Source organism: Colletotrichum lupini, chromosome 7 (assembly GCF_023278565.1).
Source record: "Colletotrichum lupini chromosome 7, complete sequence".
In the NCBI taxonomy this organism is placed as follows: domain Eukaryota; kingdom Fungi; phylum Ascomycota; class Sordariomycetes; order Glomerellales; family Glomerellaceae; genus Colletotrichum; species Colletotrichum lupini.
The window spans coordinates 2,260,104-2,287,512 of NC_064680.1; the positions used below are offsets into that span (position 1 = coordinate 2,260,104).

At 54.6% G+C, this 27,409-nt stretch overlaps 11 protein-coding genes across 11 annotated transcripts; 7 read left to right on the plus strand and 4 right to left on the minus strand.

Moving 5' to 3' along the window:
* Nucleotides 1–47: 47 nt before the first annotated feature.
* CLUP02_13699 (transcription initiation factor TFIID subunit 9) lies at nucleotides 48–983 on the plus strand (the record flags this gene model as incomplete). The annotated part of the gene is made up of 1 exon (XM_049292636.1): nucleotides 48–983. One exon carries the CDS (start codon nucleotides 48–50, stop codon nucleotides 981–983), a length of 936 nt encoding a protein of 311 aa, XP_049149782.1.
* A 276-nt stretch (nucleotides 984–1,259) lies between these two features.
* CLUP02_13700 (uncharacterized protein) lies at nucleotides 1,260–5,566 on the minus strand (the record flags this gene model as incomplete). The annotated part of the gene is made up of 11 exons (XM_049292637.1): nucleotides 1,260–1,319; nucleotides 1,388–1,482; nucleotides 1,544–1,632; nucleotides 1,683–3,546; nucleotides 3,612–4,065; nucleotides 4,104–4,284; nucleotides 4,422–4,504; nucleotides 4,559–5,006; nucleotides 5,202–5,279; nucleotides 5,324–5,482; nucleotides 5,553–5,566. The coding sequence occupies 11 exons, from the start codon at nucleotides 5,564–5,566 to the stop codon at nucleotides 1,260–1,262; spliced, it is 3,525 nt and encodes a 1,174-aa protein (XP_049149783.1).
* A 1,640-nt stretch (nucleotides 5,567–7,206) lies between these two features.
* On the minus strand, nucleotides 7,207–9,051 carry CLUP02_13701 (UTP-glucose-1-phosphate uridylyltransferase; the record flags this gene model as incomplete). The annotated part of the gene is made up of 3 exons (XM_049292638.1): nucleotides 7,207–7,275; nucleotides 7,333–8,834; nucleotides 9,045–9,051. The coding sequence occupies 3 exons, from the start codon at nucleotides 9,049–9,051 to the stop codon at nucleotides 7,207–7,209; spliced, it is 1,578 nt and encodes a 525-aa protein (XP_049149784.1).
* Nucleotides 9,052–10,286: 1,235 nt separating this feature from the next.
* Nucleotides 10,287–14,400, plus strand: CLUP02_13702 (fibronectin type III domain-containing protein; the record flags this gene model as incomplete). The annotated part of the gene is made up of 3 exons (XM_049292639.1): nucleotides 10,287–11,041; nucleotides 11,152–11,345; nucleotides 11,405–14,400. 3 exons carry the CDS (start codon nucleotides 10,287–10,289, stop codon nucleotides 14,398–14,400), a joined length of 3,945 nt encoding a protein of 1,314 aa, XP_049149785.1.
* Nucleotides 14,401–14,665: 265 nt separating this feature from the next.
* CLUP02_13703 (uncharacterized protein) lies at nucleotides 14,666–14,863 on the plus strand (the record flags this gene model as incomplete). Its single annotated transcript, XM_049292640.1, has 1 exon — nucleotides 14,666–14,863. A coding segment is annotated over one exon (198 nt), but the record flags the coding sequence as incomplete, so codon positions are not given.
* Nucleotides 14,864–15,128: 265 nt separating this feature from the next.
* Nucleotides 15,129–15,833, plus strand: CLUP02_13704 (uncharacterized protein; the record flags this gene model as incomplete). Its single annotated transcript, XM_049292641.1, has 2 exons — nucleotides 15,129–15,285; nucleotides 15,493–15,833. The coding sequence occupies 2 exons, from the start codon at nucleotides 15,129–15,131 to the stop codon at nucleotides 15,831–15,833; spliced, it is 498 nt and encodes a 165-aa protein (XP_049149787.1).
* A 447-nt stretch (nucleotides 15,834–16,280) lies between these two features.
* On the minus strand, nucleotides 16,281–19,781 carry CLUP02_13705 (alanine dehydrogenase/PNT domain-containing protein; the record flags this gene model as incomplete). The annotated part of the gene is made up of 14 exons (XM_049292642.1): nucleotides 16,281–16,424; nucleotides 16,483–16,604; nucleotides 16,665–16,757; nucleotides 16,909–16,922; nucleotides 16,982–17,061; nucleotides 17,113–17,484; nucleotides 17,542–17,709; nucleotides 17,776–17,862; nucleotides 17,930–17,997; nucleotides 18,343–18,407; nucleotides 18,445–18,590; nucleotides 18,661–19,046; nucleotides 19,123–19,703; nucleotides 19,759–19,781. 14 exons carry the CDS (start codon nucleotides 19,779–19,781, stop codon nucleotides 16,281–16,283), a joined length of 2,349 nt encoding a protein of 782 aa, XP_049149788.1.
* Nucleotides 19,782–19,840: 59 nt separating this feature from the next.
* CLUP02_13706 (uncharacterized protein) lies at nucleotides 19,841–21,126 on the plus strand (the record flags this gene model as incomplete). The annotated part of the gene is made up of 6 exons (XM_049292643.1): nucleotides 19,841–19,866; nucleotides 19,949–20,269; nucleotides 20,349–20,509; nucleotides 20,575–20,864; nucleotides 20,927–20,976; nucleotides 21,045–21,126. 6 exons carry the CDS (start codon nucleotides 19,841–19,843, stop codon nucleotides 21,124–21,126), a joined length of 930 nt encoding a protein of 309 aa, XP_049149789.1.
* A 69-nt stretch (nucleotides 21,127–21,195) lies between these two features.
* CLUP02_13707 (uncharacterized protein) lies at nucleotides 21,196–23,070 on the plus strand (the record flags this gene model as incomplete). The annotated part of the gene is made up of 1 exon (XM_049292644.1): nucleotides 21,196–23,070. The coding sequence occupies one exon, from the start codon at nucleotides 21,196–21,198 to the stop codon at nucleotides 23,068–23,070; it is 1,875 nt and encodes a 624-aa protein (XP_049149790.1).
* Nucleotides 23,071–23,480: 410 nt separating this feature from the next.
* CLUP02_13708 (uncharacterized protein) lies at nucleotides 23,481–24,385 on the minus strand (the record flags this gene model as incomplete). The annotated part of the gene is made up of 2 exons (XM_049292645.1): nucleotides 23,481–24,215; nucleotides 24,290–24,385. The coding sequence occupies 2 exons, from the start codon at nucleotides 24,383–24,385 to the stop codon at nucleotides 23,481–23,483; spliced, it is 831 nt and encodes a 276-aa protein (XP_049149791.1).
* Nucleotides 24,386–25,577: 1,192 nt separating this feature from the next.
* On the plus strand, nucleotides 25,578–27,356 carry CLUP02_13709 (glycosyl hydrolase family 47; the record flags this gene model as incomplete). The annotated part of the gene is made up of 1 exon (XM_049292646.1): nucleotides 25,578–27,356. The coding sequence occupies one exon, from the start codon at nucleotides 25,578–25,580 to the stop codon at nucleotides 27,354–27,356; it is 1,779 nt and encodes a 592-aa protein (XP_049149792.1).
* Nucleotides 27,357–27,409: the final 53 nt, after the last annotated feature.

The following is a 27,409-nucleotide window of genomic DNA, read 5'->3' on the forward strand; positions in this document are numbered from 1 at the left end:
ACGAGATAATACCATAGCCGCCACGAACACGACACGACACCGCAATCATGGCTTCACAATCCGCCGACCTGCAAACCAACGGCGTGCCCCCCTCCTCAGGCGCCTCAGCCTCGCAAACCGCACCGAACACCCAAGCAACAGCAACGACATCAACAGCAGGCTCTCAACCCCCATCCCAAACCCAACCGACCCAGTCCTCATCCACCCAACAAACCTCACAGCCATCACAACAAAATGCGCAACAGGGCGGCCAACAACAACAGCAGCAGCAGCAGCAGCAACAATCATCAAACCCTCTAGCCCCCAATGCCTCGGCCCCGCGACCCCGCGACTCCCGCATGATAGAGCTCCTCCTCACCTCCCAGGGCGTCACATCGTACGAGTCCCGCGTGCCCCTCCTCCTCCTCGACTTCGCCTACCGCCACACCTCGAGCATCCTCTCCGACGCAATCTACCTCTCAGCGGACCCCTACACCTCCCAAGCCGGCAGTAAAGCATCAGGCGGCGGCGGCGGCGCGGGCTCGATCCCCGGCGCGGCAGGCGACGCCGCCGTCACGGCCAACGCCGTCAAGCTCGCCATCGCCGCCAGGCTGGGCTACCAGTTCCGCGGGGGCGGCGGCGCCGGCGGCGTCAGCAAGGACTGGCTGCAGGAGCTCGCGCGCGAGCGCAACAAGACGGCGCTGCCCAAGGTCGCGCAGAACGAGTGGGGTCTCAGGTTGCCGAGCGAACGTTTTGTTCTGAGCGGCGTCAGCTGGGGTCTCAAGGAAGCGTGGGAGGAAGCCGGGATGGAAGAGGACGAAGACGAAGACGACGAGGACGGTGCTGCTGCTGCACCGGGCGGTGACGGGGCGATGGAGGGCGTCGAGGCGACGAATGCGACGGCGGAAGAGGATATCGGCGGCGATGGCGTCGAGGGCGGCACGATGGAGGACGTGTTTGGCAAGGACGTGGACGAGGATGCGGAGATGGAGGGCACTTCTTAGAACTCGGGCCACTCGGTGAAATCGGAGGACTCGGAGTCCACAATGGACGTACTTCACGGACAGGTGCCTCAATGGCAGGGTGAATGAGGGACCTTGGCAGTAACGGCGACTAAAACTACCATGGTTTGAGGGCTTTTTATGGTACAGGGAGAAAGCATCAGGATTTAAAGCCTAGGTCGCCATGGATACATATTTTGGCTCGTGGTCGATTAGACGCGCAATGATATAATTTCTTGCCTTCAACGTCCGGCGGAGGAACAAGAGGCTCTCTGGGCGTCATATCCGCCTCTCCGGAGACGAGTCCAAGAGGATGCCGCCGCCCAGAACCTGGGTTTGCTGGGAAAATTCGATGCATGGCTAGTCTGCAATAGAGATGAAAATCAAGACAATCACAAGTATCCCACAAGTATCATGAACCAGAATAACGGCAGAGTTGAGTGATGTAGCGTCTTTTGCAAGATCACTATCGAGTGAGATATCAAAGCCCAAACGCCTCCCGCTATGCAAACGCAGCACTTCCCTTCCTGGAAACCTATACCCCCCAAACCCGCCCCGTCAACCATGCTCGTAACCACCAAGCCATCTTCTGAAAACTCCCGGGTCTTGTACAAGAAAAGCGCATCGACACGGAGATATTATTTCGCACCTGCTTTAACATTAGGATTGTAAACCGAAGCCTGTTCCTCCTTTTTAGCACACTATTTCTGCACGCCTTTTTCAAGGGTGAGATGATTTACCCCAGTGATCAACTCGGCGCCAATGTCTTCCACAAGCATCGTTGGTGCCGGTGTGGAAGACTTGGTTTCCTTGCCGCTGGGCTGAGGCGTTCGCTCGCGTTGTTTTCGCACTTCGAGCTCAGCCATTTCGTCTTCTGCTTCGTCGTCCTCCTCCTCTTCGGCGTCCTCGTCATCGGCGTCGTCATCCTCCAGGATGGAGGCGGCCAGCTGGTCGTCGCCGTCGATGCTTCCACTAAGGATGCTCTCGCGTTCATCGCCGTAATCGTCGATCGAGTCTCGGGAAATGTAGCTCTGTCCCATCTCATCACCAATCTCCTCGTCATCGTCAACATCTTCTTCCAGATCAGCTTGCTCATTATCGTCATCTGTATCGCTCGCAGAGAATTCATCCAAATCCAATGGGGTATCTCTCCAATATGAAAAGTCCGTATACTCTTCTCCTCCACCCTTGACCAGAGTGCTGACGGGAGGGAAGAAGTGGTCGACGACCTCATTGATGTTGATGTAACTCAGCTTGAGTTTGTTCAATGTGAGCAAGTCGAGGGAAACCTCAGCGTTGGAGTTGATGGTAAAAATACGTTTCTTGGGAACATCCACCGTCCTGTACGAAATCTGGTCCGTGAGACGGTTTCCAAATCCAGCAAAAAATGGTGTCCGATCAGGGCCGTATAAATTGCGGATATCCCGAAGAGTGGCCATCTTGAAAACTTCGGGTTTCCTGAGGTAGACCTCGCGGCGGAGTGCGGCCATGGTCCGATCTGGGGACAAGATGGTAGGCCCCCGCGGCACCCGGTATTCTCCCTGTTGAATACCGGCGAGATACGCCCTAGTCGTATCGGATTGACCCACTGATCGACTGGTCAGGTACATGATGTTGTATCCGTTCGCGACAATGTCACTGTAGAGTTTGGCTACTCCAGCGTGCGTCCAGTCACGGCCAATCATGTTGAGAACGTGGCCCAGAGCGTCCGACTTGGTAATCGTGCCATCAATGTCCGAGATGACAACGGGCGTCTCATGCCTCCACAAGTACATGTTGGCCTGGCACGTTGCTCTATTGACGGTGAAGCTCATAGTGTTCTCTCCAGGCTTCAGACACAGGTCTTTCAGCTGATCACTAGTCAACCTCAACGTCTTTGCGTAATTCAAGTTTGGGTCTCCAGCCGTCGATTGAGGAGGTGTCGTAGGAGGAGTGTGTAGGCCAGATGCACCGGCGTCTGACTCGGTCCTTCGGTGGTTTGGAGGAGGCACGGTGGTAGTCACATCGCTACCGTCGCTCTGGTATCCCGGGTCGGACGCAGCATCCGCCGCGATCACGGAATGGAGGCGGTAGCCAGCTTCCATGGTCTTCTTCTTCGCAGCCTCTTTGGCCTCTTCACTGCTGTAGATCCAGATGTTTCCATGCTCGTCCATGCCGAAAAGCGAACCAATATCGTACGGGCCCTCGAGCTCCTCGGAGAGGATCTTTCGCGCAAGAATCTCGGCGCGGAACACATCTTCTTCGTTGCTCTTGAACCCAGTCATGTCAAGCATGAGGTCACCGCTCTCGGTCACATGGCTAGGAATGTTGTTGGCCGATAGCTCCTTGGAAAGCATAAGAGCGCGTTCCAGCGCTTCTTTGGGCGCCAACGGAGGAGGGCTTTGTGATCGCTCGGACATGGCGAAGTCGGTCAGGCCTTCGCCGAATACTCGGTCGCTCGTACGAGCTGATTTGCGCAAGACATCATCGCTGTAAGGGCGCTGGGCGGCTGAGGAATCCCAGTCTTCCGATCGCAGTCGTGCGTGGGATGAAAGGTCAGGGGACGTTGACAGAGGGGTGTTTAGCCCTATAGCAGTTAGCATTTTCTGCCTTACAGAAGATCAATAAGGGTAGGGCAAGTGAGGGACAAACCATGGGGTCCGGGTCCGAATGTTGCTGCGTGCAGGACAGATGGAGGCGGTCGTCGAGGCTTTGAAGCCTCCGAATCCAGATCCAGAAGTTCTGGCTCCCCGAGTCCAGGCGAAGAGGGATTCTCCGGGTTCAAGGGAGGACTTGACGCTGGGGAGACTAAAGGCGAAGTCTGCAGATCCCTCGGGATAGTATCGCTTGTTTCGAAGACGAAGAAGGCCTCCCCCTCCTCGCCGAGCTTCATGGAATAAGGTTGTTTGACGCCGTTGACCTTGAATTCGACTTTCTTCTCGTAGGGCCTCAGCAGAGAGAACTTTCCGAAGCGCACGTGGAAAGGCGAACAGTTGAGAGAGCCGTCCTCCCGCTCGATGACGATGACATCGATGGCACCACTAAGGGTTGCCGGGTTTATAGAGTTCCATGTCGAAGAGACGGAGGCGCTGAGATTCCGTACGTACTGCATGGCGGCTGAGGAGTTGTGTCGCCGTTTGCAACAGGTTGGAGGGCGGGTATCTTGAAGCAGGTGAGCCGGAACGTAGGGACAGAGACGACAGTGGTTTGACTTTCTTGGCCGAGATGTTGTGGTCTCTCGAACCTAGTCAAGGCCGGTAGTCGGGTAGCTGGGTTGAGCTGTGCCGCGAGGTGTGCGGAGGCGAAAGCGTAATTGTTGGGGAAGCTCGTGGATAGTTATTATTGGGATGCAGGGGACGAGGGTGGGAAGGGATATGGGAGGGGCGAAAGAGAGAGCGACAGTGATGTGTGAGTATCCGTAAGTCGATAGAGGCTGACTGAGTTCAAGAGATGCGCGCGCACACAGCAAGGGAGTGAAAGGGGGCTAAGAGTGGTTGTTCGTTCGTTCGTTCGTTCGTTCGTTCGCTCGCGAGGGATGGGTCGGGCTGAGAGAATCACAGGTAGAAAGGACGCCTGTTTAAGTCGAAGAGAATAGGTACAGTGAACAGTGAATCACGATTAGAGTTTGGGGTTTCGCGGGGTCGGAGGCGAAGGGGAGAAGGGCAAGAAAAGGGCTTAGAAGAGAGGCATTCAAGCAGCCTTTCCTCAGTACATATGTATCCGTATGTGCCCACGCTCAGCAGTTCGGTTCGGAGAGGATGGGATGGGATGGTGCAAAGATGACGAAGCTGATTCCTTTGGGGATGGACGACTATTCGTAGACCGGCAGCTGCTGCAGCAGTAAGGTACCTTAGTAGCAGCAGCATAGGCCGGGGAGCTAAAAGGAAAGGCGGCGGCGAGCGGCGCTCGCGGGCGATCCTGAGGAGCGACCTGGACGGGAGTGTGAGGGTGAGGTACGGGGGGAGCAGGACCTGGCGCGGACAGGGGCGGGGGGGAAGCAGCAGCCCAGCAGCCAACCCCTGCTCGTTGGTCGCCGGGCCCAACAAGCTACGGCAGGCCAAGGCTGCCCTTTTTTTTTTTCCTTCTTTACTGTGCCCGCCTTACCTAACGCTGGCTGCCGCGGATCATGTGAATGTGGACATTGGATTGCATCTGCCCAGCAAAAGGGGAGACCGCCTACGACCATGACCAGAAAAAAAAAGATTTCAACCCCCCAAAGGACAACCCCCGGACCACTTTCACCGTTTGGGGAGGAGCGCCACGGCCAAACCACCCCAATGGAAAAAAACAACCCCTGGTCGGCCCAGCTCCTGCTCAGGACTACGGTCCACCGCGGCGCGCCGCACTCACCTCACAAATCTCACTGGCATGGACCGCATTTGACCGGGCTCAGGTTCGAAAAGGGGACCATGGACGCTAACATGGCCGCCATTGCCGGCATTGAGAGAATCGGGCGAGAACGATGAGTTGGCCTGGCATTCCGTGGCACGAGGGAAAAGGGCCCGGTACCTTCAGCCGAGGCCCTTCTTCACTCAAGTGGCATGCCTACCTAGGAAATTACCTACTAATAGTTATCCGTACCTTCCAGGTTACTTGGAGGAATCCATTTCTGCAAGTCCAAGTTCAATTTGATGGCAACACGATTGAACTACACAGTATGGAGTGCTTTCTTCAGGTGCCATTCCTCCCTCTGTCCGTGCCTAGTCGTTCCTGACTTGAGTACTTCCTCAAAGGTTTCACATGCAGACCGGAACACAATATCAATATCAATATCTTCAGCACCAACTTCTCCCATTTAACTGCCTGCCTACAGATACCTCACCTCACGGAAATACAGAGCAAGCACCCCTCGTACTCTGCACAGATCGAATACGACACTCCACACTCCTGTTCCCCTAGACTGGGCCAGCCGCCTGACTCGGCGGTGTAACTAAAAGTACTCGTGACACATTTTTTTTTCTTCCTTATTTGCTGGGGACTGAGTTTGTCGCTCTTCTTCCCCCCCTTCGTCAAATGACAGAAAGAAACCACTGGAGCGAAAACAGTCCAGTCAGACTCTCTGTTTGTCTGCTGATGTCATAACCCAAGAATTTACCCCTCCATCCTCCCAGAAGTCTCTGACTGATTGTCCTTCACCCGACAACACGGAGAGCCAGACGAAACGCCTTCCTTCCCTCCCGACCATTTCTGTCACTGTAGGTCAAAAAAAAGCCAGGCAACTAAATCTACCACGGTCTGCTCTCCTCTGCCGTTCTTGTCCCCAAAAAGTTTGGGCTTGATCCCATCCTGCCGTCATATCTTCATCACCCGGGCGCTTTTCTCCGTTCGTTACCGGTCAAGATGGATCTATCCACCTACTGTGTATTCGTACTTCCCAGGCTTTCCCTCCCCCAGGTCTAGGTACCTGGTTACACCCGCCGAGGAGCCGAGGTCACCTGTGCAAAAAAGTTGAAGTGGGCGCATGAATCAATGCCCATGCTCTCCTTTTCCTCTTCCCCTTTGTCCACGGAGTATTCATCTTTTTTCTACTATTCGTTCTTCATAGAAAAAAGAAGAAGAAGAAGAGAGAAGAGGCTTCTCGGGTAACTATCCGTAGTTCAGAAGGAGAAACCTCAGTCAAGGGCCCTTCCATGTTGCCTCTTCTTTTTTTGGTGTGTGCGTTCATCCAATCCCGATTTACATAGATGAAATTTCCCACGCAGCCAAAAGTCCTATTCTCTGGAACTCGGGCACAGTGTGCAAGTCTTTGCAAGCCACCCGATGTCAGGCCTTGGCAGGCATACCCAAACCTTGAGGTGAGTCTAAGGAATCTCCAGATGCCCCTAAGATCTGGATTCGGAATGCTTGGCAACGGTGCAAGGTAAGGTAATCTTGCCGCCCTGCATTCTTTCCGTTTTTTATTACGCCTCCCGTCTGCATTTCATTCGATTGGCTGCCCTGGAGATGTATTCCCTGGTAATAACAAGCAGAACCCGGGAAAAATTGAATCATCAATGTAAGGGGAATGGAACCAGCAACCATGCGTGCTACGATGGCATGAGCAGAATAGTTGGTTGCTGAGGCACAAGAACATTCTTCACTCATTCCAGTTCTAGCTTGGCAACGAATCAATACTTTTATATATGCTCCAGAATTCGAAGCAGCACAGTTCATTGTGCAGCCTTTGGCCTATCAACCCGGATAGTTTATCAAAACCCGCGGTTCGGTCGTAAACGCCTATCATCCCATGTCATTACGCTCTACATATTCACTCCATCTCCAACACGGCAGGAGCCTTGACTTCCTTGCCGCTGAGCTTCTCCAGACCCTCGCCGCCCTATGAACCATGAATATTAGTTTTTGCATACACCATGTCAAGAAAGTGACGACTTACGTAGCTGAAGAGAGGGGAGATCTCGACGCCATCCTCCTCGCTCGCGCCGGTCACAACAGCACCGGCAGCCTCGAGCCAGCGCTTGCCCTGAAGCATGATGTCGCGCTTGCTGGTATCGGGGTCATCCTCTCCCGTGCCGCGGGCATTCTTCAGCGGCGAGAACTCGTCCTCGCGCTTCACCTCCATGGAGGCGAACTTGTTGAGGTCCAGCATGGGGAAGACGTCAAAGACGAACTGCTCCAGCTTGATACCGTTGGGCTTCTCGGGCTTGACAGTCTCGCCGGACTTGAGGTCGGCGTAGGGAATCTTCTTGCGCGCAATGTGGTGGGGAAGCTTGTGCGCCCACTGAGGGATGCTCTCCAGGAAGCGGAAAGAGTAGTAGTGGTTGACAATGTTGGCAGCGCGGAACTTGAGGACTCCGGGCTGCTTAGTATCCTGGGCTTCGGCCGTCTCCTTGTCAATCTCGGAGTATTCGACAACGTCGGGCTTGCCATTCTTGAGCAGAATCAAACCAACAGACTCGGTGGCATTGCGCTTACGCACCACCTTGGTGGTGATGTCGACATCCTTGGATGCCGAGAAACCAATGAAGACGGGGTCGGCGACCTTTACCAGGCAGTTATCGACACAGTAGGCGTGGATGTGCTCAATACCCCTCTTGCGCATATCGCCCATGACGTCTGACACAACCAGCGCCTGGTAGATACCTCCGTTGCCATCAGGGGCAACGGCAACCTTCCCCTTAGACTCGAGCAAAATATTGCCCTCGTTCGAGATGCAAGGCAAGACACCCTGCTCAAAGATGAAGACGTTGGCCTTGTCAAGGCCAAAGTAATTGTTCTCCTGGAAGTACTTCTCCGTGGGGCCGCGAGTGGGGCCGGAGGTCATGACGTACCACGGCACGACGGCGCTGCTGGTGCCGGCCTTTTTGGCGGCAAGCTCCTGGACCTTACGAATACGCTCTGCCTGGATCTGGAAGAGTGACTTTTGGCTGGGAAGGCCAATATCGTAGCAGCCCTTGGGTGCTGAGCTGCCCAGTCTGGTGCCCTGACCGCCTGCCATCAGCACAACAGCCACCTTGTTCTGTCCAATCAGTTCGAGACCCGACTGATACCACTTCTCAATGTCTTCGGTCTTAGAATCGAGGATACTGGCGGTGGCAGACTCGGGCAACGGCTCGAGGCCGGATTGGGCGGATGCATCTTCTTCGGTCTTGGGAGGGTTCAGAGCGCGGTCGGTGATCTTGTTGATGTGCTCGGGATCGAAGCCAGACAATTGCTCGAAAAGAGTTGCCTTCTCAGAGGTAGGAAGGTCATTGTAAAAGGTGAAGACGTGGTCTTGTCCAGCTTTGGTGTACTTCTCCTTGAGTTGGGTAAGCTGCTCGGCAGAGGGCTCGGTAGCGGTAGGCTTGCTGGAGCCAATGTTGAGAGCGGACTTGATGGCTTCCATGATGGGCCAGGAGGATATCGCGGTGGAAGAGGTTTCGAGCACGGCGATTAGAGCTAGAGAATGGTCAGAGGACGAGCTGATTTGATAAAAGCTACGATTTCAACGTGGAAATAAATAGGAGAAGCAAAAGGCGGAGTGGAAGTAAACAAGTGAGGTCGCCAGGAGGATAGCTCACCTTACTTGTAGTCCCCGCCGAGGACCCCTCAATGGTCCAAATATAGTGCTGGAGGGAGTGGGAGCTGCTTGCTGGGATGACAAGGTACCCGCCATATGCCCGGTGCGATGGATTGGACAAGTCGGGTTGCTTTCAGACTTGGTGGGATGGGACCCCCTCATTCCAAGGCCGCAAGGCGTCTTCAGGGCATGATAGGTCGCTTTCGTCTGGTTGCCCCTCACTCCAACTCGTTTGCAGGGGACACTCAACAACCAGCCACATCAGCACATGGCCTTGGAGGCGTCTTCAAGTGCAACATCCTGCGGGTGGGAGAGGCAGAGTTAGTGGTGTGGGAGGGTCTCGGATACGAGCAAAAGCTTTTCGGGTTGTTATTGTTGTTGACGATGATGATGATGATGAAGCTGAATACTCGGCTCACGTAAGAAACTTGACGATGGGCGCTACGTCGGGTGGGGGAATCGGGGCTGTGCGACGTGGCGTTCATCCTTGGGTTCTAGTGAATCTAATTCATTAGCGAGGACTTAGGAGCACCAGGAACCAAAAACCAGAAATCGCCCCAGTTCTGTAGGCAAATCTTGGCATTTTGGCCATGTCATGAAGTAGTAAGATAAGTCAACCAGAGTTACTAAGGTAGACACTTGAAGTTGTCGATTAGGGAGAATGAGACGCGTTGTGGTCGGGCGGACAGGGGAATGGAAGGCGCCGTGCCATGTGTAATGGAAGACACGACGCCTCAGGTTAAAGATGAAGGATCTGAGGCTCAAGGTAAGGTACGTCAAGACGCTTGCAACGGCAACTACTTTGGGCACGTCAACACCACAGTCTCATCGTTGGCCTCATCACCAGCATTCAATGAGACGGAGACATGGCAGCCTGTCATATGGATATTGTGCTTCATTGCAGTGCTCGGAGGCACGTTGCACTCTCCCAGCTACTCCTTTCGAACGGGTGCATGGAGGGCTGAAAACGAGGCAGCTTCCCCATACTTTAGAGGAAGGACGAACAAGCACCTTGCAAGATATAGGCAATTAACCTTTGATTTCCGTTCGAATGCCACGAGGTTAAAACCATAATTGTAAATAGATATATGCCGTGAATTAGAGATATAAATCAACAAGATCCCGTCACTTCTTCATCGACCTTGTGTTTCCCGTCTTCTCCCTCCCTGCCACTCTCTCCTCCAGACACATTTACTAACAATGCACGTCACTTAGGTACATCGTACACACACAACAATAGAGCACACTCTTTCTCTCTCTGTCCGTCATCGCTCCTCACGGGGAAAAGACTCTCGTGCCTCCCTTCTGCACCCCTGCCGGTGTCCAATGCAATGCGGCAATGCCCCTCCCCATCCCGATCTTTTCGAGGCGGCCGGCACTACTTGCCTTACCGCCCCTCCATCTCCCCCAGCGTCAGCGTCGAGCAGTACCAGCTTCCCCCTAGCTGGCCGCTGCCATGCCGCCAGGGCTCCGTGTCAGTGTCAGGTAACCCCCCAATTGCCCCCATCCACACAGTATCAGCCGCTAGCCGCGATACACGGTACAGGGGACTGGTGGACAGTGCCACTGTGAACCGAACAGCACCGCCAGAGTCTGACGAGTCTGCAATACTGCTAGTACGACTTGTGCCTGGGCTTGTCAACATCGCCGCCGCTGAGAACACAACTGCCGAGATTTTCATCCCTCCTTCTTATTCCCTTCTTGACCGACATATCCTTCCTCCCAACCGACCGCGCCAGAGAGGACTAGCGAAAGGTTTCCTCCTTCGCTTTTCTTCCACTCTTCCGCAACTTCCACTTTCTTTTCTTTCCCGTTTGCCAGCGGCGATGTTATGGACCCTGTTCATGAAATTCCTCCTCGTAAGCTCCCTCATCGCCTGGTGGCTCAAGCGACCGAATAGCCGTTTCCAAAAGTTCGTTCTGGCCGCCGCCAGCCTTGCAACATTCTGGGTTATCGCTCCCATTTACGCACAACTTTGTCTCGCTTGGTCCGTACATTACACCCGTGAGGGTATTCGTTATTGGAGTCTGGATGAGTTGCTTGTGCGGCATGCCAGTATGCTGGTGACTCTCGCCGCGGTCATTTGGTCAGTTTCACCCACGCGCCTCTTCCCCTTCCCCGCCTTGTCCTGCTGTTCGCTAGCGGTCATCTCGACACGTGCGACTCCTCTGGCAACATTTTGCTGACAGTGTGAAGGCTGCTCCGTCGCGCCTGGCAGACTCTTTGGAAACCGACAACCGATCTCATCAGCATCCTTGGAGTGGACGTTCCCGAGGCCCCCGATGTATCCTTGGCCGGAATTCGACCCGACGCGGCGACTCTCAACTGGACGCGACCGACGCACAACCGACCTGTACAGAAATTTCTGATCCAGGTCAATGGCGTAAATGGTTGGTCTTTGTTCGACGCCTTAGGTGGTCGTGGAGTACGAAACTGACATATTTCACAGTTGGCGAATCGAGGCAGGAGGAGACGGCTATTACTGTCACGGGTCTGAGGCCCAATCACTGCTATAACATACGAGTCATTGCCGTTGGACCAAATAACTTCCAGGCAGGTAGCCAGGTCATAAGACTGCGTACCTATCGATCCGACGGACGGCCAGAACTGGGCAATTCGAGACTACCTGACAGTTTCCAAGATCAAGACCCACGACCAGGACAAACTCCGTGCGTCGAAGACAATGGCAGTCGTAGCCAGGTGCCCACCATCGAAGCGGCGCCGTCTCTCGAAGGCGGATCCGCCGCTGCGCGAGACAACACTTCCGGCCAGAGGCGCAACACTGTCAATCGCAGGCACTCCCCGTCCATAGCAAGTCAGGAGCAACCATCAATCAAGGATTTTTCCAGCGACCACCCTGAGGCGTCGCTCAAGGAACTTGCCGACACCTTGGAACGGTCGAGGAAGGAGTTTGTGGAGACAGCATCCTTACATGCAACCGAAGAAAGCGAGTTTAGACAGCTCGAAGAGCGGTTGAAAAAGGAAAAGGAGGAGAAAAAGAAGATTCAGAAAGAGAAGGACGATAACACCGCGCAGTTGAGGCAAAAGGTCAAGTCTACCGGCGAACAGATGAGACAGGCCACCAAGGAGAAGGCGCGGAAGGAGAACCTGTTGAAGGAGAAGCAAGAAAAGCGCAAGAAGGCGATGGACAACATCGAGAAATGTGTTGCTGAAGCCAAATCTATGCGCAAAACTCGCGACGGGTTTGCGTCGGAAAAGGAAAGTCTTGCGCAGAGCCGTGATCTCAAGATCAAGCACCTGGATGAGGAGAACTCTGCCTTGCAAGATGAATATTCCCAACTCGAGACCGAATACAAGGAAAAGAAGGAACAACTCAAGGAGCTTGAGGATGCACGCAGAAAGCTGCCTGGTGGCGAGGAAGACGACACTTGGCGAGAGGATGACCGGAAAATGAAGAGAGATTTCGAGATGAAGCGCCGAGAACTTCAGAGTCAACTCATCATGGAGAATAGGAAGGCTCAACAATTTGAGGGTCACATCCACGTCCTACATGCCCAGGTCTACACCCAGAACCAACAAAGCATGCAGTTCTACAATCAGGCGAATTCTTCCGGCGTCGAATTTGATCCGAACGCCTCGGCACAAATTAAGCGTCGAAGTCGCACCGGCAATGCTCTTCCCAACACCGTCGCATCGCCGACGGGCCCTTTCTCAGCCTCGGATTCTCCCTTCGACCCTCCGATCGGGTTCACCAGTCGAGCCCCGTTCTCGCACTTCTTGGATATGTCTGGAGGCGAGGCCTTTGCGAGCGACCAATTCTCTGATGCTGATATCAGGGCTCTCACAGGGAACGCACCGCTCAGCCCTACGGCGGCTGCCCTGCTACCTTCTGGCATCTTGGGTGACGACGAACCTAGTAGCCCTGACTCTCTCTCGCGCAGAAGCCCGTTTGTTCCGGGGTACGAAGATGACGCTCAGTCGCCAGGATCGTCCAGACGCTCGAATAGTGTTCCTTCTAGCCCCCCTGGATCATCGCATGTCACCGCTTTCCCACCCTTTGCACCTGACAACGGTGATCCCTCGTCTCTCAAAGACATCACGTCCTCGCCCGGGGGACAGCCATCGCCAGCTGCAAATGGACACCGGTTCACGGACCTGATTCATTGGCACAGAACTAAAGGCTCTAAAGCTGCTGATGATGGTGGCCCCATGCTGGGAAGCCTAAAGCATGGCCAGAGTCAGTCCTTCCCTCGGCAGACCGATGAACTGGATGGAACCAATCGACGCCGAACCAGCTTCTCATCCTACACCCAGAACCGGAACTCTGCTGGACCTGACACTCTTGAGGCGGCGAGCGCATCGAACCTGGGACGCAGCATGTTTTCATCGGCTCGCAGGTTGATACCATGGAATTCGTACGGGGACCGAGATCCAAGCAGCCCTAGACCGGCTTCCATGGCCTCGGCGGACTTGCCACGACCGTCCACCGACAGCGGATCCATTTGGAATCATCCAGCTGATCGAGGAAACCGATTTTGGTCACCAGCTGACGGGCGTTGGGCGTCACGAACTCCATCTAGACGACCCTCCCTCCACGGCTCGCCAGCGGCTCTCAAAACGACACTGGCTTCAGCCGAAGACGAGATCCTGGATCATGAAGCCTTGAATGATCCTCAAGTCTCGCCCAGTCAGGTTGGCGTCATTGGCAGTCGACCACCAGCCAGTAAACAGAACTCAGACAACAAATCCTTGTTGAGCAAGAGCTTAAACCCAGCAGCGCCGACCTTCTCTATTGGGGGACTATTCCGCAGTAAGGATAAAGAAAGTGACTCAGGCAAAGAGAAGGACAAGTCCAAGTCCAAGGACAAAACTAAGGACAAAGCCAAAGACAAGGACGCAAAGGAAAAAGGCAAGACGAGGGATGTTTCTACGCCCAGCCTAGACCTGCCGCAAGGCTACGATGCGTCTCCAACAGAGTCCAGAAAGTCCCGCGATGCCTTCTCTGTCCACACACAGGCATCGGTCACCGAATCTCGGGAGTCTTTGACTCTTGATAGGGCAGTCTCCAATACACTTTCTGACTCCAATATCAAGGACCAGGAGAACGCCTACAGGAAGCTCTTTAGGAAAGGCAGCTCCAGCAAGTTCAGTCTTTCGTCTCGTCTAAGCAAGGACTCGAGTCTCTTTAAGAAAGGGCCTGGGAGCACTACGAACTCGGACAAGAACTTGTCTGCGGATCGATCCAGCTTTGGTGACATTGACGACTTTGGCGAGGAGGGGTTGCTTGGACGAAGCTATGAAAGCGTCACCAGCAGCCCGTCCGCAGGCCCTGCCAAATCCAGAGACGCCAAGGAAAGCAGAATTTCTGGCTGGAGCAGCAAGTTTTCTATGAAGAAGAAAGGCAAGGATAACCGAGAAAGCCTTGAGTTCCACCAGGTTACCCCCGAGGGCGAGGTCGAGGGAGAAGACAAGAAAGACGAGTGAATCCAGCGGATCTGTCGGGGTCAGACAGTCGAAGCGATGTAGTGTTTGCAAAAATCAGTAAAAATAAAAGATTAGGCGTTCCAAAAGCAACATTGTCTCAGACACAGATAATCGAGTGAAAATGACGAGATACCCATCTAATCTACTATTTTTCGGTAACACTTGGCTAGAGTAATACGGAGCACTGTGAAACCTCAATGTGCTTACGCCAAATGCTGTTCAGGCGGCTGCTTTCTTAGTGTCTAGGTATTGCGTTGATGTTTGCTCACTCACATTGACACCAAGTAAGGTAGGCGGTGGGCCCAACAGCCGGCGGCAGAAAGTCTCAATTGGCAAGCTCCTTCCGAAAGCACGGGTCACATTTCGCGAGAGGAACGAACGGGTAGCTGTAGATTTACCCACCCAGATCGAACCACCCGCGCAAGCCCGCCGCCCTCTGGGAATCTGCCGACGGAACCATTGAACGAAATTCAAGTGACACGATTTGTCGTCATACATGCAACGAGGACGTACAATCGAGTTCAAAGCCTCGTTGTCGTTTTGATGAATCCGTAAAACAATCTCTCTACGAACCGTCATCGGAAGAAACAAACCGGGCCGCCCGACCCTCCGAAAACGCCGGCCGTCCACCTTCGAACTCTTTCTTCCCCGATCCCTCGACCGACCAGACGGCCGACCCGAGCAAGCGGACACTCCTTCACTTCCCATAATCTTTCTTCCGCCAATTGATGGCCGCGATGGCGGCTCAGAACCCGACCGGCGGCGCCCCCGCGGACCTGCCGATGCCCTCGCGCAACCCGCTCCCCCTCTCGGCCTCCCAAGAGGCGCAGATCAGAGACATTTACCACGCGCGCGTGCGGAACGCCTGCGCGCCCGAGATCAAGGGTTCGTTCTCCCCCTGAAGTCACCTCATACCGTTGTCCTCTCTCCTTTCTCTGTAGCTCTCTCCGGAGATAATGCCCTCCTTCAAGTCCCCATTCTCCCGAAGCCTATCATAGCCCGTCCCTTACAAATCCTCCACGTCAAGAAGCTTCCTTGCAAAGAAAGAAAACGCCGGAAAGATATAGATACTAACAAACAAAAAACCAACAGCCTTTGCAGACTGCGCCCTGAACCGCACCTTCACCGTCTCCTTCGTCTGCCGCACCCAGCTCCGCGCAATGAACGGTTGCATGAAGGCCCACGCCACCCCGGAGGAGCACGACGCCGCGCGCGAGGAATGGTTCGCCAAGCGCATGGAGCGGCAAAAGGAGCGCGAGCGCAAGGCCGTGAAGAAGGCGCAGCAGGAGGACTTTATCCGCGAGTGGTGGGGCCTGCCCGAGAAGGACGCCGAGACGAGGAGGAAGGAGGAGGAGAAGATGAGGCTGGGCGAGCGCGTGGGCGGGTACGCTGCGAGGGATCGGAAGGGTGTTGCGGCGGAGGAGAGGCGGTGATGGCTGGAGGACTGACTGATATGGGGGAGGAGGGTCGTTCGGGGAGGGGGCGCGGATTTTGCCCGTGTCAAGGAAGAAAAGGGGGATGGAGATGCATATGTTGGGCGTTCTGGATTTATGGTTTGGGACACCCTGCTCTATGGCGCGGCCATTCGGCTTGTACAAATACACACACAAACACAACATTTCACATCATGTAGACTATATCAATCCAAAAAGGGGGACCGAAGCCTGGAGATGGCGGTCATTGTCACGGGTACCACAATGGCCTCAAGTTTTCAGCTCTAGCTGGGTGTATCATTCCTCGAGTCTGTTCGCTCATGATCTAAGCTTTTTGATCTATTTGGCAACCCGGCTTGGGTATGCCCGTTTTCTTCATAAGATCCTCCACCCCTGAAAACGCCGAATTCCATTCTAGAAACAAAAGTACGACCGAATAGGGGTCCACTAGGCCTCTCTCTTCTGAAGCTCGGCGGGGAGCAGGGCGACCTTGTCCTGGAAGAGCTTCTCGGCGCGGGCCCAGACGGAATCGTTGCGCCAGTCCTTGAGGTTCAGGAGGGTAGGCAGCAGGTCGTTGCTGAAGGCCTCGCTCTGTCATTTATGTCAGCTTCACTTCCCGCGAATGCATTTCCAGCGTTGTCAAACTTACAGACTCCCTTGGCAACAAAGACGGAAGGTGGTCGATGGAGATGACGCTCAGGGGAGGGTTCTCCAATCCCTCGACGGGGACGGTGGGCTTGTCGAAGGTGGTAGCCACGGTGTAGACGGGGACTATGAGTAAATGCATTGTCAGCATTGTCTGATTGATAGAGCCGTCTAAAGGTGACTTACTCGGGTTGTGGGGGTTGGTGGTGTCAGCAGAAACATCGCAAATCACGCTGAGGTTTCTACCGGGGACCTGCAGAGACTCGCGGTTGAGGAAAGCTAGAAAAGTATTGTCAGCTTACGGCCCCGCCAATCGTACGCTGTGTCAACCAATTCATGATCATGACTCCACGAGTTGATCATGTTACTCCTTTTTCAAGAGAGCATGCCAACAGATGCTTGACACCGGATTGAAAGGGTAGTAACATACGGGGAATAGGTTGGCTATGGGAAACATGTGTTAGTACAAGCTCAGAATTGGGGTTATTCCCAAAGAGACGTACCTGAGGTAGATGCAGTTGACGAAAATGTCGGCATCCGTGATCTCCTTGTAAGGGCCGGGGTTCTTGGTCTCCTCCATATCCTGCAGCTCATGTTAGTGCGTGTTGCGATGACCAAACTGGGAATGACATACCCAGCGGACGATATCCTCAACACCGGCTCTCTTGGCCATCTCAACGGCACCGGAACCGCAACGTCCAAGAGCACCAATCACAATGACTCTGGGCTTGCGACCAGCCTTGGCGATACCCTCGTCCAAGGCCTTCTTGACATCGACGATGAGAGCATCCTCATTGGGGTACGCCTCGACGGCAGGGAAGGGCTCGCCAGGGTGGGTGAGCTGCCAGGCCCAGTTCTCGAGAGCAAGAGCAGCGCCAGAGAAACCAGCGTGGAAACCGAAGGCTGCGACTCTGCGACCGGACTCGTTGGCCAAGAACTCGAGGTCGAGAAGAGTGCCGCCGCCACGGGGGAAACGGCCGAGTGTCTTCTCCCAGCCACCTTGGTTCTATAGCTTGGTCAGCGAGCTCTCTGGTGGTATCCAGCTCAATTGGGGCTTGTATACCTTGTAGACGTGGAGGAATGTGACGTGGACGTGCTTGAGAGGGAACTCCTTCTCCTCAAGCTCCTTGAGACCGACGATGATCACGTCCGATGGGGCTGACTCCCAGGAGTATTCGGGCACAAGGGTTGCGCCAGCGGCTTCGAACTCGGCATCGTCAAAGATGCGAACCTGGGGATCGTCGGGTCAATGATTCGTCCCTCACGAAAGACGGATAGTACATCGGCGAGAACGTACGGGGCTCCTTTCCACTCTGACTTCGTAGCCGGCCTCGACCAGCTTGCGAGTAGTGGTGGGGGTGAGGGCGCTCCTGTGTTCCAAGGGCTGACGTCAAAAGTTAGCTATCTCTGAATACTCAAAGTCAATGTTGGTTTGCAGAATCATTGCACACCTTGGTTTCGGATCGGAGGTGAAGAATAGTTTGGGCCATGTTTGCGACTTGGATTGAACTGTTTGCGACTACAATTGATTGCTGTTGCTGGAGAGGAAACTACGAAAGTTCGAGGCGGGAAGTTGAGGATGATGAAAGTTGAGTGTGGGGCAATGACTCCAAAACATCCCACCTTGTGTGTGACTCTTCTGTCCTGTATCCGTAGGGGACTGATTATTTCACCGCTTATCGGAGCGCGGGGTAGGCCTGGTACCTATGGGATGGCAGTTGCTAGTGAGGTGAACCCAATTTCTTCCCTTCTTTTTTTTTTGGCCATCCAGGCGAATAGAATCTCTGCCTCCGACGGATGAGATTTTTTATTTTCTCATTTTTTTTTTGCGACATTCTGCCAAGCATGAACTTCCACCACTCACGCAGCAGCGGGTGACGCCATGCAGGTACCGGCCGAAGCTGCACCGTCGTCTCCAACGCTCTCTCGCTTTCGGGCAGGTCACCAGTGGGCCAATCAGACGGACTCGCCGATATCGCTTGACCTTGATATTTCCATGCTTTCCATGGCACTTGATGACCATGCATAGGTATTGTACATTGAGAAAACATTGATCGAGGTTTTCTGAATCAACTTTGTCTGGATTTGGTGTTCAATCTCTACACCGATGCTCTAAGGCAGCATGGTGCATTCGTATCTAAAGCCGCGGCATGAATTTTGAGTCTCCCAATAATTCAAGTACACCCTCAGCTACACCCCAGGACATCTCGAACCCCCTGCCCCCCAGACCATAAGCATGGATTATGGTGCGCTTCTCTCCCACCTCTTCTCTTTCTAGCCTCATGCCGCCCTTTCGAGTCGGCCGTCGGCCTACGACATCTTTGAGGACGCGAAACTCACCATCGTCCCCAAGGATCTTAGGATATGTAGCAGCGAAGTGTTTGAGGAGCTTTTCCCGCACTTCTGGCGACGGTTCAGTGTCCCAATTGTCAGGTTCCTTTGTGCCACCCACGATCGTGCCGCCATCGAAATTTCGAGGCACGCAGAATGTCCAAGATCCATCAGCATTCTGTCTTGTCACGGTTGCTGGGCTGAAGTTGGCGACAGCACACGTTTGACCTGAAGAACCTCATCAGCAAAGTCGCCAAAGTAAGTTGGATGTCAGTGGCCGATATACCTCTCGTGATGAATGAGTTTGGGTCACCAAATCCGAAACCAGAGCAGTTGACTACATGTCTCACGTTCGGCAACTCTTTCAGTGAGAACGCCTCACGGGGATCCCTGAGTTCTCTGCGGAAGATTTGGCCGCCATTCCAGGAGAACTTGCGAAGGAGGAAGGAGCAGTAGACCATGGGGTTCACACACCATGTCTTGTACTCGCATCCCCACTTCACCTTGTCATCTGGGTATTCGGTTGGGTTCAGGAGCCGGAAGTCTACCAGTCCCAAGCTCTGGGCCTTTTCCTCGCTGAGAGCTTGGTATTGTGGCGGAGGATCATCGAGGTATTCAATACCAGGCATGAAAGTAATACCGGCTTCAGGATTGCTCTTCACCTGGGACTCCATGTGCCGGAACGTTCTGAGGGCCATCGCATGATCGCGCTGTTCCATCTCGTTGGCCGGTATGACCCAACGGTTGTGAGCGCCGCCCCATTGTGAGGTGTAGTTGATTGAAGCTTTGCTGTCAACGGTCTCAAACGGACTCGGGAAATCCTTGGCCACTATTGCTACTTTATGGCCCTCTTGCTGAAGCCTTACAGCAGTGCTCAACCCGATCACACCGGCTCTGTCTTATGTTAGCGGCCACTCAGATCTGAAGAGGAGGAAGGGTGCTTTGGTACCCAATCACCACGATTTGTGCCATCTCGCAAAAGTATAAACCTGCTGAATACGGGGGGGGGGGGGGGCGTCAACCGTGTCAAAATGGTCGATGACAAAAGTTGTGAGTAGTACCATGAAAACTAAGTCGGCTTCTTACACGGAGCGAAATCGACCTACTCGGATGGCGGGTCCACCAACAATAGAATGTAGTGCGCCGACCATCGGAGACAGTATCGGCGACGCCCGGCCCCAGAAGCATCGCCCGAGCCCGGGGACTCCGGTCAAGAAACCGACAGAATCTCTAGTTAGCCAACCGATCACGGCCGGTCTTTTTCCCGATCGCCTTCACCTTCCTCCCACCCATTGGTGCTTCACGGCAACCTTCGAGCTAGGCGCTGAACCACAGTACCCCAAGACACCTCCACCCTTGGAAATGTTGCTTGCTTATGACCGTCTCATCAATCCACAAGACGCAAGACCGAAACCTATAAGTTGTCTCACGGGCAGACCCATGACTTCCTGGACCGAAAAGTTGACCTTTGTAAAAACAGAGATGGGTCGATGATTTTTTTCTTTCGAAGCCATGTGGAACGTGGACACGCACTTTGAGCACTTCCCACACGATCGGCGGATGCAATGTGCCTCAACGGCCCCGGCTGGGACAGGGTAGTCTCCCGCGTTACATTCTCGCTTCGATGCCCGAAGACCTTGCACCGTCGGCATTCTCGCAAATCCCCAGAAACCCCATGCCCAAAGGAAACATCAAGGGCGGTCAGAGTTCAACAAGATCAATAGAGTGACCAGCCAATTTGGGGAGCTTAGCCAATGGCACGAAGTCTCCCGCCGAACCAACCCCGCGCGCCTGTCTCTCACCACCCTGGTCTCGGCGCCTAGAATGCAGTGTGATTGTCTGGCTGATTGGCCCAGCCTGCAACCTTTCACAATCTATTTTCGTCTACCCATTTCGACCACCACCATCCTTTCCCCCCTTCCGGCAGCCCCTCCATCCTCTCTTTGGCTTCACGGTTCACCCACTCACCGCGGCCCGTCTGTCGAGAAGCCCAGCGCTTACACTGGCCTTCCCGTGGGTGACCTGCCGCCCTGTACCACGCGCAATAGTGCCGCTGTTTCAAAGGGGGGAGGAGAGTAAGGTAATTCGTATATACACTCTCTTGGTATCTTTGGTAGTCGTATGTTTACACGGCTTTTCTCTTCCTTTCATCTGTGCTGTCTACCTAGTACTGCAATAATAAACTTGTTTGTTGTTTGCTTGGTGCCCACTGGGTTGGATATCATGCATTGGTAGCAGCTGGACTACCTGTTCTTCATTCCTTTCAGGCCACTCCCCCCTACCCCCATATTTCGTGACCAGACTTGAATATCATTAACACGCCGGGGGAGAAAAAAAATCAACGACAACATTCGATTCGAGATAATCCGCCCCAGCATAGCCCAGTATGTCGTCGTCGACACAGCCACCCTCTGGAGGGTACTCACTCTTCCCGAACCCCAACTCCAAGCCCCCAACAATAAGGAGGCCGGCATCTCGAACTCGAAGATCAGAATCGCGTGAGCGGCCCCGGGCTGTGTCTCCTGAGAGCGTTCACCACGTCGATCAAGCGTCTCCACCGCGTCACGGAAGACAGACGCCGCAACAGAGAGTCCAAACACCGGTTGAGCGATCGCAAACTCCACAAAGCATCCGCCAGGCCCCATCAGGTGAACAGCAGCAATATCAACATCCCTCGCCGCGTAGTCGCGAGCTGCCGGCCCTGCCCCCGCCGTCGGCCACGGAGGCTTCGCCCATCCAAAGGCCCCCTCCCGTCGCCGATATCCCGCCCCGGTCAGATACCGCCTTCTCACAAGCACATACGCTTGTACGGAATAATAGCACGCGGTCCAGAAGCTCGATAGCAAAGCTTCCGTTCCCCGAGGAACCCTCGTCGTCTTCACAAGAACAGCCTGCTCTCCGATCCATCTTCCCTCAGTATAACCCGGAAAGGCCTCTCAACCAACAAGACTACTTCTCAACGCAAACAAGCCCAACTCATATCCCACGGGCTGTGATTAACCGGACAACATGGTATCCGAATCCCCAAGAAGCGGAAGGTCAAAATGATCAGCACAGGAGTCCTCCCATGAGGAGTCCCCTGAGCGGGGGCTCAGCGCAGAGATGGCCAAGGAGACAGATCGAGCCTCCCATCATCCCAAGTGTCTCATCAAATGAGCACATGAAGAGCCTGTGGAAGGTCTCCAACGGATGGAAAGCACCTCCTTCAGAAGGCAGAGTGTACTGCATGAAGCTGTCCCAGGAGAAGGACGCACCCGTGTACACACTCTCCTCGACATCACAGCCCTTTTACAACATCCGCCTCGATCCCACGTCTGCATCAGCATACGTCACTCTCAGCCGTCACGACCCGGCCAAGGTCTACAAGGCCCCGAACCCCATGGCAAGCTCGTCAGCGAGCAGCATCCTCTCCGGCGTCGTCGGCCACAAGGACAGCAGCAACAACGGTAAAGGCGCCGAGAGCAAGCACTGGCAGGAAGTCCTCACCACCACACTGGAAGAGGAATCCCGCAAGCACCCGCCCAACGACGGCCTCGTCGCCCTCCTCTACCCGCTGGCGGCCGCCAAGATGGCCCTCGACAAGCCGGGCGACATGAACGCCATCATGACGGCCGAGACGGAGTGCGCCCGCCTTGTCTGGGACGAGGACTCCCGCTCTCACTTCCTCGTCCACCCGGCCCTCGCCACCCCCTTCTGCGTCACCATTGAGCGCTCACCCGCCTGGAGCCGGGTCGAGTACACGCTCGAGCATCACGAGTCGCCGCAGCACCTCGCCAAGCTGACGCGTGACGGCACGGGCGGCGGCTACCTCGAGGTCGACACGGCCATCGCTGCAAAGATTGACAGCTTCTTCATCGTCGACGTCGCCGTCGCGGCGCTCATGCTCGTCGCGGCGGCGGACGAGAAGAACACCAAGGTCGAGACCTTTGAGCCGCCCCCGGCGCCGCACGATCCTGTCGGTGGCAGCGGCCGCGACAGCCGGTTGAGCAAGAGGGAGGAGAAGAAGAGGGCCGCGGCGGCCGCGCGCAGGGGCAAGATGGAGGAGTTTGAGATCGACGTCGAGAGCCAAGACAGCAGCTTTGCGAAGCTGGAGCAGGTCGGCAAGGAGACGCGCGACAGGCTGCCTTGGCCTTTAAGAGCGCTGTTCAAGGTTGTGGCTGGGCTGTTCAAGTGCCTCGTCTGGCTGCTGACGATTGGCTTCAAAGCCCTCGCTGCCATTGTCAAGGGGCTTGCCAGGTGCGTTGGTGTCAAGTCCAAGTGACTTCCGAGCAAAAGAGCAAAATGATGAATACGGGAATGATAAGGAGATGATATACCACTTCTGAGCTGATGCATTGTTCTCGTACTGGTTTCGTCTCTCAAGGGTTTAAGGGGTTGATGGAATAATGGGAATTTTCCTTATGAGACCCCTATCCAGGAATAGGATAGGGAGCGATGATATTCCTTCTTTGTACATGTAGATCTATACTCCGGGGTGTCCTTGGGTATCGCATAACGACTTCTCTGAGCAAGGGTAGGAGAAGGTCCATCCTTCCCCGTAGCCGTTGCTCAGAATGTTAGGATTTGAAATGAAGACACGATAAAAAAACAACCAAAAACACCAATTTTCAACCATGCTTTTTGTGTTCGCCAACCATTCTTTTGAAAGACACTGAATTTTGAAGAAATCTTTCACCTCTTGCGTGCCCGGACCATAATCTTCTTGCCCTTTCTCGTCGTGCCGCCCGAGGTTGCACTTTTGGCCATCTTTGCCCGCTGTATCTCAAGACCCTGCTCCGCCTTGGTCAAGACTTTGAGCTTCTTCTTGGCATTTTGTAGCTGCAGCCGTAACCGCGCCAGCTGCTTTTCCCTGCTATCTGTGGCATCTTCGTCGCCATCGTCATCCTCGGCGTCATCGAACCCGTCAAATTCGTCCTCGTCCTCGTCGTCCAGGTCCATCGCTGCCTTCTCGGCGGACTTTGCCTTGGCTTCCGCCTCAGCAGCATCCAGAAAGACAATCTTTCTCGGTCCGGTAGGTTTCCTAGCACTTTCTTTGGCATCGCTGTCGGAGTCCAAGTCGTCGTCGTCGTCGTCACCGTTGTGGTTCGCCGCATCGATGCCGCCGATTAGGACAATCTGCTCCTCCAGACGTCTCACCTCCTTGGAGATGACGTTGCGCGTGGTGCGTATGTAGCCGACGTCTTGTGTCTTGAGAAGCCGCACCGTGTCCATGTCCATGGCCTTGTTGCCGCGGTCACCAGCGACGGTACCGGACCACTTCCTGCCGTCCTTGAGGCGCGAACCCATGGAGTTGCGGCTGAGCATGCCAAAGTAGAATTCATCTTCGTTTCGGTCGGCGGCCTTTTCGCGCAGAGATTTGATCGTAGCCTTCTTCTTGTTGTAATCCTTGGCACGGAGGGAGTAATCCTGTAGGCGTAGAATGAGTAGTTAGTGAAACTATCTCGACACGCAGTTGTTGTAGAGCGTCTTAGACGACGAACCTTGTGCTTCTCGAGGAGGCCAAAACGTTGGCGCTCCAGAGGCTGAGCGCGCTCCCTGTGGGAGCGACGCTGAACGGCATTACGCATAGAAGACATGATTGTTTGGCGTTGAGGTTGTGCAAACAACAGAATCTCTTTTCGCGAAAAAAGCTGCTCGGCCGTTCCCTGGAGGCGACGAAAGTGCACCGACGATCCTGGGCCGCCTGGGCAAGGTGGGATGCGGCAGAAATTTGAAAAATTTAGGCGGTCAAGCAAGGTAGTGCAGGTAAAGCTCCAGCCACAGGCTTGCCAGAGTGTGGCTGACGGCTACGGGCCCCCGAATTTGCTTCCGTCAAAAAGTGGAAAAGACCGAAAAAGCTCGGCCCGGTGGGGTATGCCAACTGTCTCAGATTCGGGACCGCCGTTTTCAGCCACTCTCCCCCACAAGTCGCCTTTTCTTCCCACTTCCCATTCTCCACTCCGTATGCGCCTTCGGCCGACATCAACTCAGTTAAGTCAGTTTCCTCCCAAAGCCCACGTTCCTTGAAACATGTCAGGTGCCTTGAAACGACGCGCTCTTGTTGGCTTAAGCCATCACCTCCACCTACCTGCCTAGTCAGAATGCGACGGCTCGTGGTGAGCATTCTATCTAGGTTTAAGGCAGTTGGAATGGCACATTTTGCCGGCCTCTAAGAAGTAGTCAACGATTCATAATGACATGGGTGGTCCTCCCTTTGGATTCTGCTTTAGATTCTTCCCTAAACAGTTGTCTCTTCCGGAAGCATTTTGTGCAACGCTTTAGGGAGCCATGTTGCATGTCATTCGCGGAGTTGACTAGAGCTATCTGCCTTAGCCTCGATCTTAGCCAAACGTCATTCCAGTTCGAACCAAGTCTACTCAGCCTCCCAAAGGGAAAGAGGTCCAATCGCGTGTTAATTCATAGCATCACACACGGATTGAATCCTTAACAGTCCGAGTGATCTACTCCCCCTCCATCCGTACAGGAGTACCCCCCCTTAATCCCTTTGCACAGACAATCCAAGGACGCAGTCAAGCACAAAATCATGGGTCACCCCTCGTGTTTCATGGAAAGGGACGTATCAGAGTGACAGCCAAGCTTCGAGACGTCAAGCGCCGCAAGAAGCAACAGGAGCTCCAAATTCCCCAAAGGTCCTCTCTCACGGTCGATATCCGAGTGACGACAGTCAGCTCCTACTACATAATGTCTGCCACGCCTTTTTTCCCCTCCCGCCGCCCGTGGTCCTCCGTATGTCACTCCTGCCTCGATTTTGTCCATTCTTCGTCCAATATGGTCGCCAAATTTCAGTTGCGAAACCACTCCCCGCCGACCTACCGGGTACTCGCGCTGCTCGTCGTCTTTGTAGTGCTCTCGGTATTACTTTTACGGGATGATACTCCGGTGCAGGTTGAGGAAGTTCTTAGCAGCAACGAAGATATCGCCAAACCTACAATCAGGAAAAGCTATGACTGGTCTACACATCCACAGAGGCATCCAGTCCCTCTGGCTGAGATGACGAGGCTCCCCAACGGCCAACCTCTCTCACTTCCGAAGATACAATATGAGTTCGCCGCAGACCGTTCAGACAGTCTGAAGAAGAGAGACATCGGCCTCGACATCGGCCTCATGGCCTCTCGTCGCAATGAAGTACGGGACGCCTTCAAGAAGAGCTGGCAATCATACACCAGGCACGCTTGGGGTTACGACGAATTGCAACCCCTCTCATTGAGGGGAAAGAATCGCTATAACGGATGGGGTGCCACCCTGGTTGACTCTCTCGACACTCTTTGGCTGATGGGCATGTATGACGACTTCAATGACGCCGTCCAATACATCAGCACGATTGACTGGAACAACGCAACGGAGACGAGATGCAACATTTTCGAGACTAACGTCCGGTACCTCGGTGGACTTCTATCCGCATACGATCTCAGCGAGGAGCAAGTCCTCCTCGACAAGGCCGTTGAGCTCGCCAACATGCTCTATGCGGCATTCGACACGCCGAACCGCTTCCCTCCTTACAGCTTCAGCTTCGAGGAGCTCCGCGCTGGAAAAGTCCTGCCGGACCCCTACCAGAGCGCAGCCTCCATCGGCAGCATGTCTCTCGAGTTCACCAGACTTGCGCAGTTGACCGGCGACTTCAAGTTCTACGACGCCATCGAGCGCATCAAGAAGGCCTTTAACCGAATTCAGGACGAGACGCTACTACCCGGCATGTGGCCCAATTTCATCAACGTTCGCGACGACTTCCAGACGACCAACAACGTCTTCAAGCTCGGCGGAGACGGCGATTCGCTCTACGAGTACCTCCCCAAGATGCACGTCCTCCTCGGCGGCCTGGACACGGCGTACGAGAAGATGTACAGGGGCGCGGCGAAAGCAGCAAAGGGACACCTCCTCTACCGGCCCATGACGCCGAAAAAGGACGACATCCTGCTCCTCGGCACCGCCATCGTCAACGAGAAGCTCCGCAAGATCGACCAAATCTCGGAGCTCGAGCACCTGTCCTGCTTCGCCGGCGGCATGTTCGCCATGGCGGGCAAGCTCTTTGACATACCCGACGACGTCGAGCTCGGCGACAAGCTCGCGCGGGGCTGCGCGTGGGCGTATAAGTCCTTCAAGAGCGGTCTCATGCCCGAAAAGTCCCAGGTCGTGAAGTGCGACACCGTCGAGGTGTGCGAGTGGGACGAGCAGAAGTGGGTGGCGCAGAGCAGCCAGCACGCGCCCAGGGGTTTCTGGCGCGTCGACGATGCTCACTACAACCTGCGTCCCGAGGCCATTGAGAGCCTCTTTGTGCTGTACCGGGTCACCGGCAAGGCGGACCTGCTGGATATGGCATGGGACATGTTTGAGGCCGTCCAAAAAGCTACGCAGACCGACGACGCCCACGCTGTCGTCGTCGATGTGACGTACAGCCAGTCGCGGCAGGAGGATACCATGGAGAGCTTCTTCTTTGCTGAGACGTTAAAGTACTTTTACCTCATCTTCTCCGATCCGGAGCTTATGAACTTGGATGAATGGGTTTTCAACACGGAGGCTCATCCCCTGAAACGGCCGACAAAGTCTTGAAGCGAGGAAGACTTCCACGATGACGCAGAGATGTGACAGATCAGTTAGTAATA